The following is a 25,074-nucleotide window of genomic DNA, read 5'->3' as shown; positions in this document are numbered from 1 at the left end:
GACAAACACACACCTCCCCTCTCTGCTGTTGGCCGCGGCGCTCTCTGCCAGACCCTCTGGAGCGGCAGAGCCAGCGGGAGGCCAGGCCGTGGGCACCAGGAGCAATTTCAGGATGTAGCAAACCTGCCCTGGTTGGTTTCTGTTTGGGACCAACCCACTGAACAGGGCATTTATGAAAAACAGAAATGCGGGGTTATTTGGAACTGCTGGCATCTCATTCTAGTACCTCAGCCCAGTGCTGGCCACTACCACATCCCTACATGGATTTCTCCTGGGCAGAACTCCTCTCACATCTGCCCTTTGCTCAGCTCGTGACCACCTTCACCTTTGTCCCAAGGTCAAGCAGCCTTGCAGCATCCCCCGGCCTTCAGAAGGGACCCTGAGCAATGCCTGTGCCCTCCCCAGGTGAGGGAGGGCTGCAGCTCGGTGCTGGGATCAGCTCATCCCCGTGGCACCTCCTCTGGCTCCAACAAATCCGAAGCCCCAGCAGATCTCTACGTGTTAATGATCAATGAATCATCACCGAAGGAGGGGATCAAATAATGCAATAAACCAGCTCCACCCAGCCCATGCAACCCTAGCAGACAGATAAACATCTCTAACAAGATCCAGTACAGAGCTGGGGCCTTTGTACCCCCACACCTGCGGGCAGTGCCACCAGCCCCAGCCCTCCCTGCCGGGCCAGCGAGGAGGAGGCAGATGGCAGGGACGCCTCCCCTGGGAGCTACTGAAGGAAGGTGGATAACCAAGACACAGCACTTGGCTGTGCCGGGGTCTCTGGGGTGGGGAAAAGCAGCCAGCAAGAGCCAGGAGGAGCAGGAGGCTCCTAAAGCACTTAAAATCTGCAGCTTAAGTGCCTTCAATTAAAACTCTGAGCTCCCAATAATATCAAATCGCAAGCTAAAGCCCAGAATTACCTACAGCCAGAACCCGGGCTTCTTGCTCCTCATTACTGGGCTTTATGTTCCCATTCTGCCTTTGATTCTCCTGTTGACCTTGAGGAAGTCACAGCTTCTCTACCCTTAATTTAGCAAAATCCACTCAGCCCCTTCCACGTGGCTGAGCCCCGGGGAAAGCAGCTCCAAGCCCCTCACCCTGCCCAACCAGCCAGGAGAACAGGGGAAAAAAAAACTGAGGGGCTTCCCCAATGCTGGGGAGAACATCCTTGCTTTTTCCACCTAAGGCAGGTCTGGGGTGAGACCCCCTGAGCCAGCAGGGCCTGTCCCAGCACCACGTTTGCCACGTTTTCAGGGCTGAGCATTTTAATCTGGCTGATATGCAGGAGCTTCAAAGCACCCGGGAGCCACCAGAGGATGTGAGGGTCCAAGGGAATGGCCCAGCACCCAGGGCTCTGGGAAAGAAATGAAGGGGGGGGGTGAAGGGGGATGTGTGAAGTTAGGAGAGAGGAGGTTAAGGGAGAAGTTTGCAAATGAAAAGAAACAAATGTGAGAGCACACAGAGAGCAGGAGAGAGTGGCTGAATTCATTTCAGTCTTTGAAATTTGGAGAGAGCAACGATGAAGCATGAAAAGGAAGAAAGAGGATACGCCAAGGATGGGCTGGGGAGAAAGTAAAAAAGGAGGAGTGAGCTCTGAATTCCTTTGTCCTTTTTCCCTTCTCTTTTTCTGGAGCCTTCCTTTCTTAGTTTTTCACTTTCCTGACTCTTCTGTCCTTCATTATCCTCTTTCCTGTTATTTTGCTTGAAACTGGCAAAAATTACAAACAGCACAGGCGTTAAAACTGGCCTGAATTCCAAATATAAGCCCAAATCTAGGCCAGAGGTATATTTGGCAAATACAAATCCTTGCCAGATTTACACAGCTCTAATAATAAGGTGACAAGAACCGTGCACAGGATTACGGATGTGGCCTCCCTCAGCCCTTCCAAAGTGCCAAAATAGTTTCCTCTGACTTTTATTCAACCTTTGCCCGTGAATCTCAGAGCATTCGCTTCAGAGAAATAATAAAAAACAAACCAAGCAAATAAATAAATAAATCTCCACGAGGCAAAGCAAACCTGGTTTGTGTCTGGGCAAAGGTTTCCACGCCCTGTTTTCCATCACCCCTCAGCTCTGTCTCTCTCCATTAAGCAGCAAGAGGAGCAGCCCCCCAGCCTCTCACCAGCTGACTCAGAAAGGTCCTTTTTACATTTTTAAAGCCTCCTAAAATCCCACATCACCCTTGCTGCTACCAGGGGCTGGGAGAGAGTTTGGGAGAGGAGGGACATCTATTCCCAGAGACCTGGAATCACCTCCCAGCATCTCTCTTGCAAACATTTCCACCAGCACATCTTCCCTTTTAGTTTCACTCTCCCTCTCCGTTTCACTAATTCGTTTTCTTTACATTTTAAGAATCTTGAAAGCATTGAAAAAAAAAAAAAAAAATCAAGTGTAGCAACAGAAACTCACAGATTTTTTTATTGCTACCCAGGGCCGTGTTCATGTCCACAGGGCTCTGCCCCGTGGCAGGAGGGATCCAAGTGGAGGCCTGTGGCCAAAGCTGTATTATTTTATATTGCCTCTCTTTTAAGTGCAGGCTGCTCCCCTCCATTCTGTATCATCAGCAAATCTCATTACATGATGGAAGAAATATGTGGCCTCTTATGAGAGAACAAGTCGAGCTTCAAAGCCAAGTCCCTTCCCAACATCTTACAGGTGTGCACCACATGAGCAGAGCCTCAAGTTGCAACTGTTCAGGGTGTGATGACAGCTCCACAGAACCTGATCAAAACCATTTCACGTTTTCAAACAAAAAAAAAGAAAATATCAAAGGCAGGTGAAGAATAGTTCTGCCCTACAGAGGTGAAAACCCACTCCAAGCAAACACGCTGGAAATGAGCGAGCTGAACACCATGCAACTCACTTGTTGGTCATTTATAAGTCTCCCAAAGATTTTTCCTACTTCCTCCCAGCTGACCCCCAGGAAGGGACTCCCCAGGCTGACCCAAACCCCAGCAGATTCTGTGAGTTGGAAGCCAAGCACTCAGGGGCTGAGAAAAGTCTCTTGTTCTGTCCTGCAGAAACAATTCAGTGGATTTCAGGTGAATTTTCAAAACCTCAACTACAAAAGTCCCAAAATGCAAAGGCTGGAGAGCTCCATTGCCCCAAATCCAACCACAACAAAGATGCCCAGAATATTTTTTTAAATGGTTGGAGAGCTTTGTAATACAGCTGAAGAATTTTGCTTCTGGGCTCAGAGAGATGATTTTTGTTTTGAGGCCAGAATGCCAAAGTTCCTCTCTAACCAAACCCATCCCCAAGTGAGCACCCAGTAAATCCACCACACCAATGGAACCTGGCTCTGGAGAAAGAAAAAGACCAATTTTACACAACCAATTTTACACATGACTTCTTGTAGCTATTCACACTTTGAGAGCTCCTGGTTTTCTGCAATTTCCCCCAAAAGTGGAAACTTAGTAGATTAAGGAGTTGGACTAAGCTGAGCAACAAGGGTGCCATTTGGTCATGGGTGGCAGGGAGCTCTAGGAATTTGAACATGGATGAGAGGAGGGCCAATAAGCTCAGTCTCTGCCTGCATTTGGGTGTTTCTGTCCACAAAACAAGGATTAGGCAAGAATTTATCACCCATTCAGAGATTCCTCTGCAATCCCTTGCATCCCATGAGATGGTATTTCAGAGGCTGGTGAGGCAATAGAAGGCTGCTGAAGCCAAAGCATGTTCTCATCATGATAAGCAGGCATTACAAGCATTGTCCAAGCCTGTGCATCTACAAGAAATTTTACTTTTTGTATTTGGAATAGAGTTTTCCTATTTACAATTACTTATTTTCCTATTTACTTGCATTATTTGGGAGAAAATCCTTAAAAGGTAGGTCTAGTTCAATTCAGTCAGACATTTCATGGGCTCTACCAGCCCAGCAAACATCCTTCCATTCCTTAGATATTGGCCTTCATCCCCTCAGATGCCACCAGCAAGGATGGGGGGAGGCACCAGAAGGTGGAGGATGAGCAAAAGCAAAGCAGCTTTCTAGTCTGAGGGTGAAGGGAGGAAGAGGAGATGAAGGCAGAGCTGCTGCTCTCCTGGAACCTCCTGGAACCAGAAACCAGCAGAGAAAATCTGCTGGCAGCTGCACTTGGGAAGAGGGTAAAACCCCACTCAGGGGACAGCAGAAAGGGTTTGGTTTTCTGCAAAAACCATCTGAAGGATCAGATAGAAATTTCTGCCTGGGGGATGTAAAATGTTGTTTGATTTGGATTCTGTTTTTAAAGCATTGCAAAGTTTTAAGCAGCAAGTGTTTTGCTGAGTCAGCTTGGCATCCAAAGATCTTCCCTGCCAGATGGACAAGCTAAACTCAGTGAGTGTTGGTTTTTCCCCAGTCCACCAAAGACTGGTAGATTTTCATCCATGTTCTTCTATGCTAAGACAGACCCCAAGCCTTAACCCCACAGCCCTGCACAGCTTTATATTAAATGTTGTCCCTGGTACCTCCCTCACCTGCCTGCCCAGATGCTTCAATCTCCTTTTCTCTCCAGCCTCAGTGCCTGCCAGTACCCCAGACATCAGCCCCCTGGAAACAGCCAAACCTCAGGGGAGCAAGAGACTGATGAATCTGGACCAAGAAGAGGCAAAAGAACCTTTGATGACAGATTTGTGAAAGAAAAAAATGTCTCTGGAGAGACAGGACACTGGAGGATGAAGCCAGCAAGATGACCAAGGTGAAACTCCATCTTCACATGGAACACTTCAGCTCAACCAAGAAGATTGTACCACTGAGATTCTTCTAGATCATTAAGAGACTCAGGAAGATCCTAAAAACTTCAGATATTAGTTCTTTATAGACCCAGGTCCAGACTGGCTGAGTGCCCACTCTGGACTGGAAGTTAAATCCAGCAGTCCAACAGGGACACACCCCCCCTGCTCTTATAAAATCCTCCAGACCACTAAGATGCAAACATTCCATCACCTGAGGCACCTCACCCTCCCATGGGAGCATTCCAGCCCATAATATCAAGCATGCTGTCAGATAAGAACAGGTTTATCCTGAGAGAACCACTGATGCTCCCCCAGGAGGCAGAACACACCAGCTAGCAGAACCCACTGGGAAATGCTTTGTTGATGGGTACCCCAAAGAGAATTTCCACCTGACCCACTGCTCAAATTCAGTATCCCTTCCACACAGGCTGGACTGAGCTCCTTGTTATAAAATAGATTTAAAAATCAGTAAAAGAGGCATGCAAAACACTTGTCATTGAGTCCTTGTGGGACAAAAGCATCGTGGCACGATGGTGAAAGAGAAATGTCCCCTCATGGGCAGCTGAGGACATTTAGAACTGGAGGGGAGTGGTTTGCCTGTCTGGTTTTCTCCTAAGAACATGAAACACTCCTTTCTCTCTTCTTACTTAAGAATTCTGTGATGGCTCCTCTACAGAGTTTAATCCATCCACTGATGTTCTCACCCACCGTGTGATCACCCATTCTGGAATAATCCCTATTTCCTTCAATATTTCTTGCCTCTCTCCTGGGAAATTTATATGTGGTTCTGGCATCTGTTCCCTGTCCTCTTTTGTGAACACTGAGGCGAAAAATCCATTTATTTTTTAGCAGTGTCTACATCATCTGTCAATAAATTACCCTTTCCATCTCTAAGAGGTCCCAAAATCTACTTTCCTGACCTCCTCTTCTTTATGCATTGCTATAATCTCTCATGATTATTTATCTTAACCTCATGTACAGTTGTTCCTCTCTTTCTCTCTTTGCTTTCAGCTTATTGTCTTTTAACACTGAACCTCATTCCACACGTTCTCTGAACTTGATGTTTTACAGCTCGTGTTCTTCCCTCCCTTTCTGCCATGCTGCTTCCTCTATGTCAGGATGCTAACGTGCTTTTCATCCCATTATTTATCCTCAGCAGAGCTGGGTAGACTCACTACACAATTCTTTTGCAGAAGGCACCAATTCCCCTTGATCTTGTGGCTCTGCAGTCCCTGGGAAAAGAGGTTGGAGGATGCAAAGCTCAGGGCGACAGCTGCTCTGGCTGCACAGCTCACCTGAACATCAGCAGCTCATTTAGAGCTTTCAGAATTATTACAAGTGTTGTCCTGGCCTTCAGCCCACTCCAGTGCTCAGTCAGCAACAGCTACTTCAAAGTTCCACTGATTTTTCTCACTTTTTTTTTTTTTTTTTTTTTTTTTTTTTTTTTAAACGCTTGTTTTATTTTGCTACTTGAAATAAAGAAAGATTAAGCAGGTTACAGCCACTGGGCCAGCTCCTGCTGACACCTGCACACTTCTCCATCTACCACCTCCTAAAACCAGTTTTCTCTTCAGATTTTCTGGGTGCTGCACTCCACATACCACGGGAGATTTGGCTCTGGAATCCCTGTGCTATGAGATTTGCATGACAGTGAATATTTAGGGAGAGAAAAAAAAAAAATATTCTCCTAGAAAAGCAAAATTTGCTGGCAACGTGAACCAGAATCAAGCATCTTCAGTTCTACTGACACGTAGAAATTAAAATATAAATAGTAGAAGGGATATGAACATGTCGATATAGATATCATAATTAAAAGGTATTTAAACAACAAATTAAAAATGCTTGTAACTAAATTCTTGCTGATCTGTTTACATAGCTTGCTCATCCAGGAATTAATCAGAACTGCTTTTTTCCGGATAATTCACACGTATACACACACACACACACACAATGCTACTCTTTTTAATATTTGATCATTGGCCTAATTTCTCCTTTATCACATTTAGTCAGCGTGTTTGCTTCCCAGAATATCCTTCTCCATCACTGCTCATTCTGCACCCTCCTCAGAACTCCTGAATATGCTTCAAGCCCACAACCACAGGGTAAAAAGTTTCCAGGATAAAGAAACGCACGGGAGGACTCCGATTCAAGTTAAAAAGGAATATAATCTAATTAAAGTACTGATGGTTCCTGTTAAATGCATGCTCCCTATCTTTTTATTTCACATGCTACAAGGATCAAAGCAGGGACCCAGTATACCAGCAGCCTCACAGAGTGTGAGAACTGGTGCTGTCCCTAATGCAGACCATATGGTAAGACGTATCTACTGGCACGACGTGGTGGAGAATTGCTGTACCCTCCTGTCATACCCTTTTTATCCTTTTCCCTGCAACTGTTTTATATTTCATTTGGTCTCTTCTGTGCATCTGACCAAACGTGCTGACACCCCAGCAGCCCCCAGCCCGGGGACAGGAGCGGGGAAGCCGCCGCACCACCTGCCAGGAGGACTTGCCAGAAAGAGACTTAAAAATTTCGCTGCAAAAATAAAAAGGATATTTTTTTTCCCCCCCCTCAAGACCATCACGTCTTCCCACAGAAAGTGACAACTATTTTTTTTTTTCTCCTGGATGTGGCCTTCAGCAAAGAAAAGCCCCAAAACCTGAGGACGGGCGCGCGTTTCGACGGGCGAGGAACGTGAGGCTTTAAGGCTCAGCACCTGGGAGCTGGAGCCTGGGTTTTGTAGGAAAATACACCAAAAGCCCCCCAAATAAGTTGCTCTCATTTAGCTAACGCCTTCCCCGATTCCCCACCTCTCTTCAGTGGGAAGTTGAGGGCCGAGCTACAATTTCCCACCTCTCTTCAGTGGGAAGTTGAGGCCCGAGCTCCGGCGGGGCTCCCAACGATTATTAATTATCCAGCTAACTCGGCATTGTTTTACACACTCTGTGCCTTAACTAGAGAGCAGAACAAACCCATTGTTTTTGCCTGTTTAACGGACCATGACTGGAGCAGCTATGTAAATGACCTAGTAATTCAACAAATTTGTTTTGTTTCCCAGATTTTCCCACATGTATGCTTTCCAGCTGTAATGCAAATCCAGCCCGCAGCCCGGCCGGTCGGGTCCCCCTGGCAGCACTACCTTGGGGTGGATGCTCCCCCATTCCATGACCACAAACAACTCCAGGAAAAGAGGGAAATTGGAACTCATTTGGAAAAGAGGGAAATTGGAACTCATCTGGAAGGCTAGAGGGTTTTTTTGGTAGTGGTTTTTTTATTTAAAATAAATAAATTCCATCAATGGTTTTCTCGGTGGGGTAAGATTTTCTAGGAACTGATTTTTTTTTTTTTTTTTTTTTCCCTCTCTCTGAATATTTTAAAGAAGTCACTCACAGGTTTCTTTTAATGCTCAAACAGGTGTGAGCTCAAATTCCCTCTGCCACTAGGATCAGCTCAGCTGGAGAACAGCAGCAAATGCTTATTTGAAAGCCAAACTAAGTTCATCTCTATAAAGGGCAGAAACTCATTAACCATTAAAGTGCCTTCTGGGTGTTCCTTTACAAGCCACTTCTATGAATTCACTTGCAAGACAGAAAAACACAGTGTCCCAAGCAGATAAAACCTGAGCCCTGGAGCCCAAAGTTTGGTTTGCAAACCAACAATTTGTAATCCCAAATACAGATCAAATCCATTTTCAATGCCCATTTTTTCCACCCTGCACGGAACACAAGTGTGGCACAAAGTGACTTACTGAAAACTCTTGCACTTGTTTAAGAACAAAATACAATGGAATGTAAACTTCCCTGAAAACTATGGAGTACAAAATAATATTTCAATTCTTTGCTCTGTATGCAGCCATTAATTGCCACAGTCTACAGTTTCTATTTATACATCTGCTGCTCGTTCCCCAAATAAATGGAAATGTCCTTGTAATTTCTTTTCTCCAGGACTGGAAGAGAGGCTGGGGCTGACTGCTGAAGCTCAGAATCCTGACTGGCAGTGCTTTCAAGAGTGACTTGTTGCAAAAGATATTAACTCTTCACTGGGAGCTGGCACATATTTCTCTATCTCCGTGTACAAAATGCTTTTCACACTGATTTTTTTCTGCTTTGTTCCCAGGCAAGTGAGATGAGAACCAGCAGGCATGTTCTGTGACAAGAAGGGATACAGGAGCCAGTGTCTTCTACAAAGCACTTTTAAGGCATCTTTCAAGACCCCAGCTGACAGTAAATTGTGTGATTTTCATTGTGGTTTCAAGTGCTAGATCTGAGCTCCTCAGGTCTCAGCCTTGACACCCTGCACAGTTAAATTCAAACTGTTGCTCAGGGTTATCCAGAAGTACTTCTACTTCTTTTTATTTTTTCGTGCAGACACCACTAAAACTAATCCAGGGGGAAAAAAAAAAAGGGGGGGGAAGAAGAAATCCTATCCAGCTGTTCCTGGGGAAGGAGAAACACAGAGGCTTCACGTCCACGTGGATTTAGGTAAATGGCCACTAAAGAGCAGAATAAACCACATCCAAAACCATTTGCTTCCCCAGTCTTGGAGATGCCCTTCCAGTGCCTTGCTCTCAGAATCATTTGGGCTGGAAGAGACCTTAAATCTCATTTAATTCCAACCCCCCTGAATAGTCAGGGACACCTCCTACCAGCCCAGGGTGCTCCAAGCCCCATCCAACCTTCAACACTGCCAGGGATGGGGCAGCCACAGCTTCTCTGGGCAGCCTCTTCCAGGGTCTCCATCCTTATCCTGGTTGTAAGGAACTGGGATACTGGATCCCTACTGCATCCACCCCAAACCTCATTGCCAGGAGGAGACTATAGGGTCAGATCCTTCTGAATATTTCCCACCTGGCTGGGGAATCCCTGGGTGCTGAGGAGCTGGCAGAGGGATGGGATAAGGCTCCCCCCAATCCTGCATCATCCACATCCAGTGCCTGCTCCTAAACCTGCAGCTGTGGGCTTGGGTCAGCTTCAGGAATGTAGAACACTTGAAATAAAAAAATGGGGAATCTGAGATTTCCAGTTTGTTGGTTTTTGGAAGCTCTTTCCTCACCTTTTTAGTCCTTTCAGCCAGATATTCTGTTGCTGAAACTCAGCTTGGTTAAAGCTACAGCTACTCAGACAGTCCCACATTTTTTCTGGAAAACTCAGTTCTGCTTGTGACTCCTGAGAATTCACCTCTGTCTGCTTGTCTGAAAAGTTGTCACGTGTTTCTTTCTGCACACCACATAGAATTGACTTTTTTTCCAAATATAATAGTCATTTCTTTGCTTTCTATTCACCCTAAGCTGCTTGGCTCCTCCATACCCCACTGCCCTGAAAAGGATTTAGGAAGTAAGATAGGAATAATTATATTTTAGAATAGAAATAATAATAAAAAAACCCACAAAACAGTAAGGGAAAAAAAAAAAAAGCAGGTACCACAAGATAAGTGTGTGCTCCCATAACATGGATGATCCATATGAAGGATCAGAGCCACCATGTCCCCAAGTGGTGGCATCTTGGCTGCCACTGGACTCAAGAGCTAAGAGCCCAAACCCTTTTGCATTTCAAATTTATGAGTGAAAATTCTGGGCAGTTTCTGCCATCTCCCTCACGGTTCCTCACATACCTTCAACTTCTCCAGCTGCAGAAGGGGAACCAAAGCCACCTGACATAACAGAGGTGGTGTGAAAAAGAATTAATGCTCCTGATGTGCCAGACACTAACTGAGAAAATCAAAAATCTGCCAGGATTGAAATGTAATCTCATTTTAGGAAACGTTGAAATCATTTCTGCAGAAGGTTAAAAAAATAATAATCAGGCTGAGTCAGATACACAGCATGGAAAATTTTCATCCCAAATGTTTATAGTTTAGCAATTGAAAGCAAGGCCTTATAATGCTGTGTTGGGTAAACTTAACTAATCTGCAAAAATTCCAGTTCTACTTATAACAACAGCAACAGAATCAAAGCCCCACGGATGAAAAGCAAACGCCACAGCAATATTTGCAGAGACAAGTGCTATCATAGCATTAAAAATAATATTAAAAAATTGGCATGTATAGGGAGTACCCGAGGAACCCAGGATGTTTTCCAGACAGTAATTCATCACTTCCCACAACAGCCCTGAAAAATGTAGCCTGCATCTTCTGCAGATAAATAGGAAGGCACATGGGAGCACAGAGGCATGAAACAGCTTGCCAGGAGTGCATGGCAGAGCTGGGTAGCCCAGGAGCCAGGGGCAGGAGCTGGGTTGCCCAGGAGCCAGGGGCAGAAGCCAGGGGCAGGACCTGGGTAGCCCAGGAGGCAAGGGCAGGACCTGGGTAGCCCAGGAGGCAGGGGCAGGAGCTGGGTTGCCCAGGAGCCAGGGGAAGGAGCTGGGTTGCCCAGGAGCCAGGGGAAGGAGCTGGGTTGCCCAGGAGCCAGGGGAAGGAGCTGGGTTGCCCAGGAGCCAGGGGCAGGAGCTGGGTTGCCCAGGAGCCAGGGGCAGGAGCTGGGTTGCCCAGGAGCCAGGGGCAGAAGCCAGAGGCAGGATCTGGGTTGCCCAGGAGCCAGGGGCAGGACCTGGGTTGCCCAGGAGCCAGGGGCAGGACCTGGGTTGCCCAGGAGCCAGGGGCAGAAGCCAGAGGCAGGATCTGGGTTGCCCAGGAGGCAAGGGCAAGATCTGGGTTGCCCAGGAGGCAAGGGCAAGATCTGGGTTGCCCAGGAGGCAAGGGCAGGAGCTGGGTTGCCCAGGAGCCAGGGGCAGGAGCTGGGTAGCCCAGGAGCCAGGGGCAGGAGCCAGAGGCAGGATCTGGGTTGCCCAGAAGCCAGGGGCAGGATCTGGGTAGCCCAGGAGGCAGAGGCAGGAGCCCTGCGGGCACCCCGTGCACCCCAGCCCCACTGGGTCACCCCCACCACAAGGAAATGCTGCTTCCTCCAAACTACCAATGCTAAGAGGAACATCACGACTTGGGGGACTTTTCAAAGGAAAAGGGAAGAAAACCAGAAGGGAAAATATTTGTTCTGTGGTACAAGTGCCAGTCCCTGGCGAGCCCGGGCAGCTTGTGGGGACAGGGCCCATGGGGACAGGGACTGTGTGGCAGCACAGGGAGGGAAGGGAGAGCAAAGGCACTCTGTCTGCAATTTGGTTTGGGCTTAGCAATGGCCAGAGAAGAAAAACACCAGCAAAGATTTTGTCTTCACACACTCCATCACCAACCAACTCCTAAGATCTATGCTCAGTTGCCTCATGTCCTCTCAGAGAGTCTCAAAGCAGTACCAGAAGTGAAAAGCTGATTTCTAGTTACCAGTGCAGCAACTTATTCCATATCTTCAATAAGTTATGTAAAAAAATCACCACAGCCAACACCAGATATATCACACGTGGAAGGGAGGAGCACACAGACTGTCTAGGCAAGGAAATAACAGAAAAAGATCAAAAGTCCTTTTCTTACATTTTTAATATGCTGAACAAGGTGGGTTAAATCAGCTTTGTGACCCTAGGAAAAGTTGTACCCTGTGCAGGGACTGCCTGCCCAGCAGAGCAACCCAGAGAGCCCCCAGCATCACACCTTGTGGGGCACATCGGGTTAAATTCAGGGGGCTTTGAGCAAGAAAAACCTAAATATTCCTGGTAGGCAAAGTGAGGAGAGGAACTGAATTCTAATGAACCAGCAGCTGTCACAATGTGACCACAGTAACCAAATCAAAATATCAACCACCAAGCCAGATGAGATTCAAAGGTCACCACATAAGCCAGCAGCTTTCTTCAGCAGTGCCTGAAACCTCCATCTAATCCTTGCAGGGAGATGCTCTGGGAGCTACAGGGGGGTTAAGAGCAAGTTCCTGGAGGTTGGGAAGTGATGTCAGGTGCCAGCAAGATGTCCCAAGGCACAGGGTAAAAAACATTCCCTAAGAGCACACCTGGAAGCAGGAGGTGATGAGGAAGCCAAACCCATCCCAGCTCTCTGCCCACGTCTGTCTCAATCCTGGGCCAAATCCCCACTCTTCAGATACCCTTAAGAGAACCCCAAACACCCAGCAGGGTAGCAGGACCCCAGAGGCACCCAAAGCAAGTGGTGTTTGAGTCCCCAGGGGCAGAGGGATGCACACACAGCTCCCTGACTTCTCCCTGCTCCTCCACACGGGGCTGTTCCAAAGCCTCACACCCAACCTCCCTGCTAGACACTGGCCACAAATAAACGTCAGCTAAGAACACGTAGCTGAAAAAAAAAAATACAATCTAAGTCCTCCTTTAATCCTCCTCTCTCTAAAAACATTTGTGGTTCCCAGATATGAGGTCAGTAACATCCATCCCCAGCCAGAACAAAGTCCTTCTTGCTTGCAAAACCACCTCGAATCAGGAGCAGCTCCATTCGGGTCAATACACACCAGTACAAAACCAGTTTAAGTTGGAGGACTGTCAGGCTCTTTATCAGCTGCCAAGAGAAAGGGGAGCATGGAAAGAAAACTCCAGCGTGGCTCTGCAGGTGCCAGCTGCATAACACCAGGGCTGAGGGACCTTTCCCTGGGGACTGGGAAAGCCTGCCAGGAAAAGGGGAATGATAAAATCCCCTTGGAGGAAGAGGAGCTGGGAGCCCGAGCAAGCAGCACTGCTCAGTACCCCAGAATTTAGCTCTCCCCTAAATTCCCAAACTCACACGTGCCAGCAGCCAGCACAACTCCCCCAGAACAAGCACCTCGTGCCCAGGAGCAGAGCAAAACTGGGGAGTAAAGTAAAAAAAACTGGGGAGTAAAGTAAAAAAACTGGGGAGTAAAGTAAAAAAAACTGGGGAGTAAAGTAAAAAAAACTGGGGAGTAAAGTAAAAAAAACTGGGGAGTAAAGTAAAAAAAAATGGGAAGTAAAAAAAAATGGGGAGTAAAAAAAACTGAGGAGTAAAGTAAAAAAATCTGGGGAGTAAAAAAAACTGGGGAGTAAAGTAAAAAAAATCTGGGGAGTAAAGTAAAAAAATCTGGGGAGTAAAGTAAAAAAAAATGGGGAGTAAAGTAAAAAAAAATGGGGAGTAAAGTAAAAAAAAATGGGGAGTAAAGTAAAAAAAAATGGGGAGTAAATTCCCCCCAAGAGAGGAATTTAGGAGCCCATGCTGAGTACCAGAGTGCCCCTAAAGCAGAGTTGCAAAACGCTGTGGGTTGCAGGAGGCAGCTGATGTTATTGCACGTGGTGTTGTGCAAGGGCACACTTGTCAAAAGCTGCTAGCACGGGTTAATCTGGGTGTGTGGGAGCAGCACTGCTCTGGTTTCCAGTTGGAATTACCAAATCTCATGAAACCAAGCAAAGAAAAAGGCTTCAGGCACATGCCCTGCAAGGATGCTGCCTGGGCTGGTGCAGCCCCCTCTGGGGGGACCCGTGCAGCCCCTCAGCTGGTGACAAATGGGACCTTCTAGAAAGACTCAGAGGTTGCAGAGCTGCTCATCACAGCATGGCAGGGCTTGGGTTTTAACCAGGTGCCTCCACCAAATGTGGCTTTAAAAAACCAAAAAACCAAGCAAAACCAGTATTTTCTCTGCTATTGGCAAAACCAGAGCCAGAAATGAGATTTTTCTGTCACCCGAGGGCAGGCAGAGGAGAGAGAGAAAGATTTTCTATTCTCCAGACTCAAAGGAAAGGTTAAACTTGAAAGCAGCAGTGGGTTTCACAGAAGTGTGTGGCTATTTGCAGAGTGGCTCTGTGCACTACCTAAGCCCCATGGCGTGAGTTAAGAAGGGAGTGTTGAAATTTCCATGCTTTTTTTGGCTTCCCTTCGGCCCTTTAAAACTGTTGTAACCACGTTTTGTACGTGAAAACATACAAATGACTACAAGCTCCAACATTGTCCTCTGTGTTCAACAAGTTGCAGAGATTTCCCAATATTCCAAGACAAGGCTTTTTTTTTTTTTTTTTTTTTAGGGCCATATATTAGAGCTGAAGAATGATATATTGCAGTTCCAGCCCCACGCTTTCTTTGGCTCCCATTCAACCCTTTAAAGCAAAGCATTTGGTTAGTTCATTGACAACTGGAGAAGAAGGGTGTGATCTTGGCCGAGCACAAGCATTACTAATATTTTTACATCATATATTTACTTTAACCAAACTCATTTATCAACCCTAATTAAAGAAAGTAGCTATCATTCACTTACAAATAATTACAGCCTCTCTTGGTACTGCTCTGCTGCTTGCTGCTAAAGCTAAATGATTATTCAGGGGTGTCAAAACCTTCTCTCATGAGGTGTGGGGTGGAAGGAGGGTCCTTGCCAAACGCCCTGGGCAAAACCTCACTCCTCTAAAGCAGAAAAAGCTGCAACTGCCCTCGCCTGCAATCCAGGAGTTTGCAGCTCGCAGGTCTCAGCAGGCAGGGATCCACCAGGCTCCAAAACCAACAATGGGTCCAGTGTCCCTCACCAGTTATTTATCTGTTCCCTTTTGTGAACAGGGATTTATCAAATTTCCAGAAATCCTTTTCTACTTTAAAAGTCCTGCTCAGAGCGTGGTCCCGATTTTCCCTGCCAACTCCTCTGAAAAGGAAAGGCAGCTCCTTAGGCAACCACCAGTTACCTCTCCCAGCAAATCCTGCAGCTCCTGCATCAAAAGCCACATCCCTCTCCCAGCAAGACAACACTGTCTGTTCAATAAACATCACCCTTTGCATTTTTGAAACTGTGAGAGAGCTTAAAAAAAAAAAAAAAATAAAAAATCCACGTTCCCAACCCCACGGTGAGCACAATCAACCCCCCAAAACAAGGAGGAGGGATTCAAGCCCTCCAAATTTCAATTTCTGGCTCATTTCTTCCACTTTTAACAACACGGTCAAGTTAGGAAATTTGATTTCTTACTTTGTATTCTGGAATTGACAAAGGGAGGAGAGAGATTGTCATGCGACCCAAGGTCTCTGCTCGCCATATGATCATAGTGAGTCCCATCTCCATAGTTCTGTTAACAAATTGGGGAAAAAACACAATTTTACACGTTGAAATGGCATTTTTTCAAAGCCTACAGGTCCCTGCTTTCCCTTCTAAGTTTTAAGCCAGCTATAAGAAATATTGTGACTTTTATTGCTTTCCTCTATTGATTGGGCTGGAAGTGATGTGTTCCAGGACATTTTAAAGCTGTTTCAAATTTTTATTTCATTAGCAATTGACTTTAGTTTGCTGTGTGGATAAATCCTGCATGGGTGACTGAGATGAGGTTCCTGGAACTTCTTGCTCTGCAATTCAGCACAGAGCCCTCTCTCAGTACAGAAGTTTTTTCACCCATAACACATGCAAGAACAGCAAAGAAATATTTCCTTTGACGTTTTGCTTTTTAAGTCTATTTTTATGGACAAATTTGCTCTCTTAATGACCTCACTGCTGTACACACGCACTGGCCTTTAAAAAGATAAAATAAAATTTCACAGTGGGTGTGGAAAATTAATTCTTAGTGAAAAATACCCAAGCATGGTATATAGTGTGGCACTTCTCTGCAGAGCAACAGCATCAGATGCTACCTAAGAACTAAGAAAAACCTTAGCAAGATCAGGGCCCCCTTTTTTTTCAAGCAGTCTTAGTGGGGTCTTTCTGCCCCCTTAGCAAAAATTCCATTTAAACTCCAGACACTGACCAAGCAGAGCAGTTCTAGGTCGTGTTTTGTTTCTTTGGTGCAGAGGAATGCCTAAGGAACTAATTCTCCCAAGGTGGAAAGAGCACCATGATTTTACAAAGCAGGAAGGAGAGGGAGGTCAGGCTGGCTGCAGAATAACTCTGCAAGTTAATGGACAGCCTTGATTGGAACTCCAGGATTCTTCCCAGGCTCGTGCTCCTTCCTTTACATCTCCCAACTTCATTGTACACTCACATTCAAGTTTTTGCATGCATAAATAATCGTGTGGGCAAATTTAGAATTTACTTTTCAAAACATTTTTCCCTCGGAAGCAATACAAGTGTCAAGTGGGGAAAAAAGGGATAAAAATAAACCTGACAGATGTGAGCAGTCATGACGTAATGGATGCTAAGCAAGAGGGGAGAAGAAAAGGTGTTGGGCTTCCCCCCCCCCTTGCCACACCATCAATGGGGACCCCCCTGGGCAGCCAGCAGCTGAAAACCTCCCCCAGGGTAAGGTCCAGCCAGGCCAGGACCTGCCCCAAGGGGAAGGATGGGCTGGGGATGAAGAGGGCAGCTGCATTTCTGCTCCCCACCCAGATACCAGAGGGCACAGAGCTCCCGGCAGAGCCCTGAGCCTTCATGTTAATTAGAAAACAATTAAAAAGCAATTGAAACAAACTGTTTAAACAAGGGCAGGAGTGAAGGCATTTTTTTTTTTTTTTTGCCCTGCCTGAGTGTACTTCATGTGTTAGCAGGAAGTAAAGAGAAATAATCATTTGGTACTGAAGGCAAAGCCGTGCCCGGCCCTCGGGATGCTCTGGCTGGGAAAGCTCCTGAGGACCAGCAGCAGCACTGCCCACCTGGGGATGCTGACTGGGGGGATGTGCTCAACCACCCCCCTGCAGCTTGTCTGCCCCAGAAAAATGGTCTGAAACCCCCTGAGCACAGCCACAGAGCAGCTGAGGAAGGGCAAGGGCAGAGCAGCTCCAGTGGGGTCCTCCCCGGTGTCACTGCCCTAAGCTTGGACCCTGGGGTGCTCAGGGGTGTCCACAAAGTGGCTGCTGGGTTTCTACCCCAGGATGAGCACTGCCTACAGCAGGGACACTGGTTCTTGGCTATGGTGGCACCCACAGTCCCTAAAATCCCAACTGCAGAGAGGGAAACACTCCCCCAAAATCTCTGCTCCGTCTGCTCTCCTGCTGGTAGCAGTGGCTGATACAGCCTAGCAGGAAAATAATGGTTAATTAATATTCTTGCTACCTGGTAGAAGTAGTGAAGGTGCCAAATTCAATCACAGGATCAGGTTTAATAATATTTAAAAAAAAAAAAAACAAAAAAACCCCCAAAAGTAATTTTTACAGAGAAGACAGGCTACAGCCAACCTGACATCCCTGTTTTTCCATGCAATCAGGTGTAAAACTCACATTTAAGATTGTAAATTTACATATGCAGGAAGTCTGGTTTGGGGAAAAAGATTAGATATACTTACCCTGGATGGACTAGGATGTCCTGTATTCCCCCAGGACCCTGAGCTAGTTCTGTCTTCTACATCTAGGGACAAAAAAGTTCTTTAGGCTTTATTGCAATAATTCTTTCCTTTTGTATAGGCACTTTTAAATTAATGTTTCAAATTAATCTCCTGTTGCCTTTAATTAAGAATCAGGCACAGGGCTACTCTGATGGTAGTGGCTTCTGACCCACTGCTTAAATTAACTCATTTAAATTCACAGCAGAAACGAACCGGACCCTCAGGAACCAGGGGTTTGAGCATCAAACTGACTTCAGCATTTCTCCAGACTTTTAAAAGTGGCTCTGCTGCACCAGTTAAAACCCTTCCAAAACCTCCAGCACTAAACCAGGGAGCTTGTCAAACAGAACATGTTAAGACAGCCAAAACCCAGCAGTCAAAATAAGGCATCTTGGGGCTGGGCTGCTGCTGCAGAGCTCTGCACCACAGCTGTACAGCAAGAGGAGAAACCCAGGGCTAACACAGAGGGGAGTTTTTCCTCTCTCATCAGCTAGAAAACCCATTGCAATCCTTGGGAGCCCCCCCAGTCCTTTCAAACAGCCCATTTTAAGGTGTTTTTAAGCATTTTTCCACAGAGAGCATCGCCAGAAACACCAGTACTTCCCAGTACTTCTGCTCTGATGGAACTACTTTTATTCCACTTTCCCCCAAGTTTTTCCTACTCTTGCCAAACAAGCCAATTTATAGAATCCTAGAATGGGCTGGGTTGGAAGGGACCTCAGAGCTCATCAAGTCCAAGCCTTGCTCCACTCCCCCCGTGGTTCCCAGCCCATGGCACTGAGTGCCACATCCAGGCTCTTTGGAAATATCTCCAGGGCTGGAGAATCCACCCCTTCCCTGGGCAGCCCATTCCAAGGTCTGATCACCCTCTGGGGAAAGAAATTCTTTCTCATGGCCAACCTAAACCTCCCCTGGCACAACTTGAGACCTCTTGTGCCCTCTTGTCTTGCTGAGAGTTGCCTGGGAAAAGAGCCCAACCCCCCCCTGGCTCCAACCTCCTTTCAGGGAGTTGGAGAGAGTGATGAGGTCTCCCCTGAGCCTCCTCTTCTCCAGCCTCAACACCCCCAGCTCCCTCAGCCCTTCCTCCCAGGAATTCTGCTGCTGGATCCCTTCCCAGCCTCCTTGCTCTTCTCTGGACCTGCTCCAGCACCTCAAGCTCCTTCCTCAGCTGAGCTGAGCTGAGCTGAGCTGAGGGGCCCAGAACTGGACACAGGACTCAAGCTGTGGCCTCCCCAGGGCTGAGCACAGGGGCAGAATCCCTTCCCTGGACCTGCTGGCCACGCTGTTCCTGAGCCAGCCCAGGATGCCATTGGCCTTCTTGGCCACCTGGGCACACTGCTGCCTCCTCTTCAGCTTCCTGGCAATCCAGACTCCCAGCTCCCTTTCTGCCACTCTCTGCCCAGCCTGGAGCTCCCCAGGGGGTTCTTGTGGCCAAAGGGCAGGACCCGGCCCTTGGAATCTTCAACCTCATCCCCTTGGCATCAGCCCAACTCTCCAGTCTCTCCAGGTCCCTCTGCAGAGCCCTCCTGCCTTCCAGCTGATCCACACTCCCCCCAGCTTAGTGTCAGCTGGGAATTTGCTGCTGATGGACTCAATGCCCTCCTCTAAATCCTCACTCAAGATATTAAACAGCACTGGGCCCAACACTGATCCCTGGGGGACACCACTAGTGCCCGGCCGCCATTTTGATGCAGCCCCGTTCAGCACCACTCTCTGGGCCCGGCCCTCCAGCCAGTTCCTAACCCAGCACAGAGTGCTCCTGCCTGAGCCAGGGCCTGACAGCTTTTCCAGGAGAATCCTCTGGGAGACGGTGGCAAAGGCCTTGCTGAAGTCCAGGTAGACCATAGCTACTAAAACTCTGTTGTACCACTCTAAGTTCTTCCAAACGTGGAGTAAATGCCAAGAAAAAAAAACCAAAACACTGCAGCACAAAACCTTCACTACAATGAGCTGGGAGTCTCCCAAAATGTCCCACTTGGCTCAAAACTTCCTGGCTGAGCACAGCCTCAGTTCAGCAAGGCACAGGACACAAGTTCAATGGAAGCCTGCAAATAATTCCACTGGAATTAAAATATGGGAGCTGTGACCCAATTGGGTTGATTTCTGAGATTAAAAAAGAAAAAACACACTAAACCCCACCCCCCCACATATTTGTACAGTTTAATGCTTTCCCCCAATTACAATCCCTATTATCTCAATAACAGATGAACGTGTTAATAGCACAAGACACTCTTAGGTAAATATTTAATTAAGCTCCAGAAAAAGAAAGAAAATGTGTATCATTTACCTGACAGATCAGATCAACCATTCTATTAGGTTAATTAGGCATATTTTTAAAAAATCATTTGTGTTACGTAACAGGCAATTAACTCCAGAGAGCTCCGATCCATTGCCTGCTCAAAACCAGTGGATTTTAGCCCACTGATGTTGATGGACATCATCCCACCCTCCTGCAGAGCTTCCAAAATCCAGCTGGGAGCAGAAGAGCTCAGCCCTGGGGAACAGGACAAGAGGTCCAAGCCCCCCCAGCACCTCCAGCCTCTCCTGCTCTCATCTCCCTCCTCCTGACCCCCGAGCCAAACAGCTGCCAAGAAAGGTTTCCAGACTGCTAAACTGGGTATTTTTATTTACATCTTAAGAACGCAGGTGCTGCAGTCTTGCAGGTGCTAAATGTGCAAGAAATGCCACATTTCAGGGCTGTGTTTTGAGCAATACCCCTCCTCTTGCACTTGGTGGCCAGGATGGAGAGCAGAGAGGGACAGGGACATCCCAAGCAGCCAAGGGCTGCACGGTGTTGCTGGGATCTTCCCTTTGGGAGCCAACCCCCCCTTTCCACAAACCTGGGCTGAACCTGCTCTTGGTGTCACTTTTGAGTCACTTTCTTCACCAAGTTTTTTTCCAAGCCCAGGGAAGGGGCACCATTCCCCCCGGGATGCTCAGTGACTCCCAGCAGCAGATGGAAATACACAGCCAGGCACTGGATGCTCCCAGGGAGGTTTAGGGAACTATTTCTGTGGTTCCAGCTACACAGTGGTTTTGTGGGGAGCTGAATTCCTGCCCTTTGCTGAGTTATCCCCCTACCTCTCCCTGGAGCCAAGCATGCCAGTGACCAGAGGGCACTATCAGGTGCTTAAAATAACCCAGGAACAACACATTCCTCAGGGCTGGGCTATTCCTTGGCTCTGGAGGCATCAACCCCCTGGGCACACCCCAGAAAAAAAGTCCTGCCTATGGGATACTCCTGGGCAGGAAAGGGACAGCTTTTGGGGATGGATGCATCAAGGTGAGCAGCCATGGTTCTACACACCCAAATATATTAGAGATTAGGGGACAAACCTCCTCAGATAACCCTGGAAGATGTGCCTAGACTCCATAATTGTAGTCACCTCAAATTTGGCTGAAATTCCTTATCCTTTTCCTTGCTTTAATCGTCTAATGCTCAAGTTCTGCCACCAAAGTTAAAAAGTTCTGAACTCAGATCAGAAACCCAAAAGCACCAGCTCTTGTGCCTTATCTTCAGGGGTCGTGTCTTAGCTTTCCACCAATTATCTTTGTATTTAGACTTAAATGTGCAAACTGCACTATATTACTCTGTGAAACATCAATGAGAAGCCTTAATTAAGTAACACTGACAGATAAATCCATTTCTTTCGCAGTAATCAAATCAAAGCAGGTTGACATAACACAGGAACTTAATGCAGTTACTCCCTTGTAATTGGAAAAAGGCCCTTTACTTCTCATTAAAGCAACCTTCTGGGTATTGGCATAATAAGAAGGCTCAGGGCTTTAATACTGCCCTATAAAAGCACCAAGATACAGCCCCCTTAAGCAAACATGCCAGATTATCTAATTCCTTGATCATAGTGGAACATGGAGTTATTGTTTTAAACTCCTCATTTTTTTATCTCAGTCACAGACAAAAAGAAGGCACTGTCTAAAACACGAAGCTCTATAAAAATGTAAGCTCTAGCTGGGGAAAAAAAAAAAAAAAAAAAAGAATTTTCAGAAATCCTCAGCTGGGAAATTGAGAGCTTAGAAAGAAGAACTTCTCCTCTGGCTGCTAAGAGGACTGGGGGTGGCACTGGGAGGATTCCCAGGGACCTCCCAGCCTTTCCCTGTGGCCAGTGCTAGAGGAAGAGATGGGTGCCTGCACCTTGTCTGGGTGCTCCTGGGTTCTTTGCACCTTTTTAACTCTTCTGAGTGTGACCCAGGGAGCTATCAACAGGCAAAAGCCAGCATTCTCCCCCAGCAGCAAAGAAAACAAAACAAAAAAAAGCCCAAAAAACCCCCCCTCACCAACTACTACCAAGCTAATCTAGCCTAGTTAACTCCTAATTTTGTACACCAGCTACTGCAAGGTTTGTAAGCTCCTAAACCTAATTCCAGAAATGTATTCTGTACCCTGCAAGCACTGCCACTTAGGTAATTAGGACAGTGAAACCCTAATGACACCCAAGTCGATGCAGGATTCTCCAGTGACTGATTCTCAGAGCTTGGATTTATCCCAGAGTGCCCAAACTTGCACACATACGTAATTTTTTCCAGCAGCCAACTCCTGGGAATTAACCTCCCTTAATCAGGAGCAGGAGGCAGTGTGACAGGACAAAAGGCAAAGCATCCCTGCCAGGCTGGGCCAGTTTTTCAGAGGGAAAAAAGAGCACACACCAGGCATACAGCAGGATTTCAAGAACCAGAGCTTCAACACAGCACCCCAAAAGCTCTGGCTGAAGGCAGGAAAATTGGCATTTAAATGGAGCCCAACCACCCCGAGGAGTTGAAGCCAAGGGCCTGGGAAAAGCAGGTTCAGCTGGAACTGGGATGGATGGTCAGTGGGTTATAAATAATCCTATTACACCTCCTGACAAGCTGGGGAGAAAGAACTGCACCCCACACTGGTCCTACAGCAACCTCAGAGGGGCTGCTCACATCTAAGGGTGCAGGAGAAGCCCAGAGCACTGACCCTGGGGCCAAAAGTTGAATTTGGGCAGAGGAACCATCCTTAAAAAGGCTCCAGCTAAGCAACCACCCAACCCCAGGAGTATTTCTCAGCAGCTCTGCTCCTTGACACCCAAAAGAGGGGGGGGTGATGCCCTGGGAGCCTCTGGCAGTGATGCTGAGAGATGCTTCCACTCTGCTCAGACCTCCTGGGGCTCCTCAGCTTGCTCCAAACGTGCCCAAACGAGAAGTGTCCTCAGCAAAAGTTTCACTGAACCCCCAAGAAAACTTTAGAAATAAGAGAATTTGTCCCTTTTTTTTTTTTTTTTTCCTGGAAAAAAATACCCAAACGCAGGAAAACAAAACAATCAAAAACCCAAACTCCTCTTTGCAGGAACAATCCAAACAAATACTTGGGAAATCATCCAAGACTGGAGTAATAACACAGGACAATAAACTAGATGACTCTGGAACAGAATTTTGTTTGAACCTCCCAATAACAAATCGGGGCACATACATAAAATCCTGAAATCACAGGCTAGAAAATTTTACTCTCATGCTTTACTCTGGTAACCAGCACCAGGGATAGCACAGGAGTTTTGCTAATAGAGATGGGAGAGGAAAAAAAGGAAGAAAAAAAACAAAAAGAGGAAAAATAGATCAGTTAAATAACTTAGGAAGTGTTTAAAAAAAAAGAGGGGCCATTTAAAAGATGTTGCATATGAAAAACCCTTGTAAAAAGCAGCATGCACCTGGGTTTGGACACAGCCCAGCAACTAAGTGAGAGAGTAGAAGAAAAAAAAGAGCACACTGGTGGATCTTGTTAATTCTGTAGTAAATAGGATTAGGAATGTGGATTTCTCCCTCATTTTTACATCTCAACACCACAGCACACAGGAGCAAACTTCCCACTGGAGAGATGGGAACAGGAGGCTGGGATTTCCACCCAGCCACTCTGGCTCTGAGCAGGATTTTGAGTGGGTTCTTGGTTTTTTTTCAATCCCACCTCAGGGGCTGCTTATTAAACCTCTCCCCCCAGTTTTTCCCCATTAAACCTGAGCACAGTCCCAGCTGCTGCTTCCTGGAGCCTGGCAGGGTTGGATGCTGCACCCCAAGGCTTCACCTCACCCTTCTTCCAATTCCCTCTTCCCAGCACACAGACAAATCAACACTGACCTGACCACTGTGCTCAGGAGGGTAAATAAAGGGAGAAACATATCCATCTATACACGACTTTTTTTTTTTAGGTATTCAAATACTGAAGTGAGCAGAAAGGGCAAATTCAGTTTTCCTTGGCTGAACCTCCTTGCTGTGAAAAGACAGGGGTGAAACTCAACCTCTGGGGGAGTCCTTCTTTTGATTTCAGGCAAGACTAAAATGTCAGCCTCAGTATTTGTGTTCCCTGAATTCAGAATAAACACCATTTCACATTTAAAAGCAGCACAACCAAGCTCATGCCATGAACTGGATGTGGGAACAGAGAGGTGCTGAGCAAGATGTGGGAAGGATCTGACCATCATCCAGCACCAGGGCAAAAAATACAGAATTCTGTGCCTGGTACTCAGTGCTTGGCCATCCTGCTTCCCAAGCCACAGATAATTCTTGGAGAATGCTCATTTTATCTGCAGAAGTGCAAATTCATCTTTCTGGAGGTAATAATTTGTACTTGTGGCTCTGAAATAGAAATGCACTGCTGTAATTCCAAAATATTGGAATAAGCTTGGAAAATATCAGCAAATACAGGAGTATAAAAGTGTTTAAATGAGTTTTTATCTTTTGTGAATAACTAGAACGTGTATTTCAGAGAAGCCAAGTGTTTTATTCCTGAATTTGGATCAGATGTAGCAGACCAGAGCAAAAGGAAAACCTTTCAAATGCTGTTTGATGAACTCAAAGTTACACTAAAGATAAATTTAAAAAAAAAAAAAAAGCAATATGCTGGAGTCAAAATTAATACATTAATACATTTGCTTAACCTCCCTGAAAATGCTGCCATGTGTTTACTTTGGGAAGAGATGCCAGGATTGGTCTGGGAAGGCTTCTGGTTCAAAATATCATCTCATTTGTACCATGCTAGCAGCCAGCTCAGGTCTTGTTGCTCACTGTGCTTGAATTAAAGGAAAACTGAGCCCATTTTCTGTGGCATCACCTCCACAAAAGCTGCTCTGGGTGCTGGGCTGATCCCTGAGGGGTCCTCAGCTCTGTGGTCTTGGAAGAGATGATGGGAAGGGTGTGGATTATAAAGGATCAGCTGCTTTTTGAAATTATTTTTGCCCAAACAATCAAAGAAACATGCTAAAAATATTAATTTTTATATCTAGCTATATATAATTAAAAAAAAAAACAACCAGGCATGTGGGCT

The 25,074-nt window shown here is 46.5% G+C and overlaps 1 protein-coding gene across 1 annotated transcript in view; it reads right to left on the bottom strand.

Annotated features, from left to right (window-relative positions):
- Positions 1-25,074, bottom strand: part of LOC139790434 (transcription factor 4-like) — a 221,522-nt gene that overhangs the window by 140,395 nt on the left and 56,053 nt on the right. Inside the window, exons 4-5 of the mRNA XM_071732302.1 lie at positions 17,739-17,800; positions 15,503-15,599 (exon numbers count right to left, since the gene is read on the bottom strand). Coding sequence (XP_071588403.1) covers positions 15,503-15,599; positions 17,739-17,800 — 159 coding nt within the window. The remainder of the gene's footprint in view (positions 1-15,502; positions 15,600-17,738; positions 17,801-25,074) is intronic.

Source organism: Heliangelus exortis, chromosome Z, assembly GCF_036169615.1.
Source record: "Heliangelus exortis chromosome Z, bHelExo1.hap1, whole genome shotgun sequence".
Classification (NCBI taxonomy): Eukaryota; Metazoa; Chordata; class Aves; order Apodiformes; family Trochilidae; genus Heliangelus; species Heliangelus exortis.
This window is presented reverse-complemented; position numbering and strand designations above follow the sequence as displayed.